The sequence below is a fragment of the Haliaeetus leucocephalus genome, unplaced genomic scaffold (assembly GCF_000737465.1).
Source record: "Haliaeetus leucocephalus isolate CR32 unplaced genomic scaffold, Haliaeetus_leucocephalus-4.0 Scaffold364, whole genome shotgun sequence".
Lineage (NCBI taxonomy): Eukaryota > Metazoa > Chordata > Aves > Accipitriformes > Accipitridae > Haliaeetus > Haliaeetus leucocephalus.
The window spans coordinates 36,031-38,537 of NW_010972800.1; the positions used below are offsets into that span (position 1 = coordinate 36,031).

Below are 2,507 nucleotides of genomic sequence, written 5' to 3' on the forward strand. Positions count from 1 at the left end.
TGGCACCGCCGGGCTTCGCCGCCGCCACTCGCTGCCAGAGCAGAGGAGGGGCCGGCGGCTGCCGGGGGTGTCACCGCCGCCGCCATCCCCGGTGATGCCCCATGGGGAACAGCCGGTCCCCGAAATCCCACCGGACGCCCTCGCAGTGACAGCGGATCTGCTGCGGCTGGTGCGGCGTGAGGCCAGTGAGGAGCGGAGGGAGGCGGGTGCCACATGCCTGCTGCCGCCGCTTTTGGCGGCTCTGACCCGCCGCAACGAGGACGACGCGCGGCTCCGGCAGCTCCGGGGTCTGCGGCTGCCAACACCGCAGCTGGGGGTCCCGCCGGCCCCTCAGCACCCCAGCCAGCGACTGCTCCCGTGGCCCAGCGTGGCCGGGCCGTGGGTGCTGCCAGGCAGGGCCTTCGCCGAAGGGGTGACCCTGCGGCTGCACCCGCCGCTGTGCTGTGATGCTGGGGAGGACACCGGGCTGGAGGACACCGGGCCGGATCCCCTGGGCGTGCAGGAGCTTTACCAGGAGTTGGGCAGGGGCAGGGCCCTCCCCGCCGAGCGGCTGCAGTTCCACTGCGATCCCCTGGTTGAGCCAGCAGCTGCCGTGGCGGATCTACTCCCCATGGGCGAGCGGGAACACCAAAATGCTGGTGAGATGCCGTGGCACGGGGGTGGCCGGCACGGGCAGCAGCAAAGCGTCTGCCTCTTTGAACGCCAAAACGCCGGTGAGATGCCACAGCACGGGGACGGCTGGCACAGGCTGCGGCAAAGCGCCTACCTCTTTGATGACTACCTTGAGTTTGTCGCGGCCACCGGCTCCGACTTCCTCCATGCCATTTTCCACCTGCATGATGGTGACGGTGAGGAGGAGCCGGTGAAAGCCCCACAGCCCCGCCACGAGACGGCACCAGTGCCGGCAGAGCCGTACGAGAAGGGGCTGTGGAAGCCGGTGCTGCCGGGACCGGCACCGGCAGGGCTGGAGCGGCTGCAGAGGCGCCTGTGCCGGCTCTGGGCCGTGCTGGGTGTCCCCAGCTGGGAGAGGCTGGAGATGGCGGTGAAGTACGGTGCCGTCGGGGCCCTGGCGCGGCTGCCGGCAGCACTGGAGGCCTGGGAGGCAGCAGCCGACGGCATCCTGCAGCGGGAGCTGCTGCTGGTGCAGCTGGAGCGGCTGGAGGAGCGCGGCTCTGACCCCGGACGCTTATTCCGTGGGGGCCTGGCGTCAGCGACAGAACGTGCTGGGGAGGCGCGTGCCCGTGGCCGCCTGCATGCCGCGCTGGCCCGGTGCGAGGCGCGGCTGTCGCCTGCCCTGCGACGCCTGAGGGACAGTTTTGGGGACACGGTGACTTTTCGGGGACGTCCCTACGCCGAGAAGATGCGCCGGGACATGGTGGAGATGCTTTACCAGCTGCAGCAGCGCCGCCGCGCCGGGGCTCTCCAGGCTGCCCTGGGGGGGCAGCCACAGCATCCCCCCTCCGGCACGGCGGGTGCCGAAACGCCGGGGTGTTAATAAACCGCGGGAGTGCAGCGTTGCGGGGGTCCCCCCCTCCCCTTGCTGGGGGGTCCCGGCACCTGAACCCCACCCAGGCACCGCTGCTGAAAAAATACGTTTATTCACCCCAAAACGAGCGCGGACAAGGCGAGGGGGGAGGTCAGCGCCGAAATGGGGAGCACTGGAGGATGCGGCAGCCCCTGGGGGGGGACACAGGGACCCCCCCCCCTTTGTCCTTGAGCAGGGAGGGACACCCCCTTCTTGTAGGGAATGGCGACCCCCCCCCCTTGTTGCAAGGAACAGGGGGACCCCCCCCCTTTGTAGAGGACGGGGACTGCCCCCCACTTTTGTGTCCCCCCCGACGTAAACCTTGGCGGGGGGGCAGATCTGGGCTCAGCGTCCCCCCACACACCCCTCAGAGGACCAGAGCCCCCCCAGATTTTAGGGGGGGGTGTCTCAGCCGAGGCCGTCCTTGACCTGCTGGACGATGCGGGCCCGCACGGCCCGCGCCTCGCTGGACGTCTGCCCGTGGGGGGGCGGCAGGGGTAGGTCGGGCTCGATTTCGGGGGGGGGCAACCCCTCGGGCAGCTCCAACGGCATGCGCCGGCGTAGGGCGATGTTGTGGAGGATACAACAGGCTAAAAAAATCTGACAAACTTTTTGGGGGGCGTATTGCAGACACCCCCTCCCCTTGTCCAGGCAGCGGAATCGTAGCTTGAGGAGGGCGAGGGTGCGGCGCAGGACGGCCAAGGCCTGGTGGTGCAGCGCGTTGTACCGCTCCTCCGCCGCGCCGCGGGGCGCCGCGATCGGCGTCATCAGCCACGGCTTCAGCGGGTAGCTCCGGTCGCCTGGGTGGGGGGGACACGCACATGGAAGGGGGGTGGTCAGAGAGGGGGGGCCCCCCCCCCCCCCCAGGGGGGAGAGTGGCACAGGGCAAAGGGGCTGCGGCACGTGCGATGGTGTGGGGCGGGTGCGTCCCCCCGGTTCCGGGGTGGGGGGGTGGTTTGGGGGTCCCCTGGGCCTGAGGGTC

General features: G+C 70.4%; 1 protein-coding gene across 1 annotated transcript; it reads left to right on the plus strand.

The window, feature by feature from the left end:
* The first annotated feature begins 94 nt into the window (after positions 1-94).
* CCDC87 (coiled-coil domain containing 87) lies at positions 95-1,495 on the plus strand. The gene has a single exon (XM_010573128.1). The coding sequence runs from the start codon at positions 95-97 to the stop codon at positions 1,493-1,495; it is 1,401 nt and encodes a 466-aa protein (XP_010571430.1).
* Positions 1,496-2,507: the final 1,012 nt, after the last annotated feature.

Coding starts and splice junctions, on each gene's coding strand:
- CCDC87 (XM_010573128.1), top strand. CDS start 95: ATGCCCCATGGGGAACAGCCGGTCCCCGAAATCCCACCGGACGCCCTC.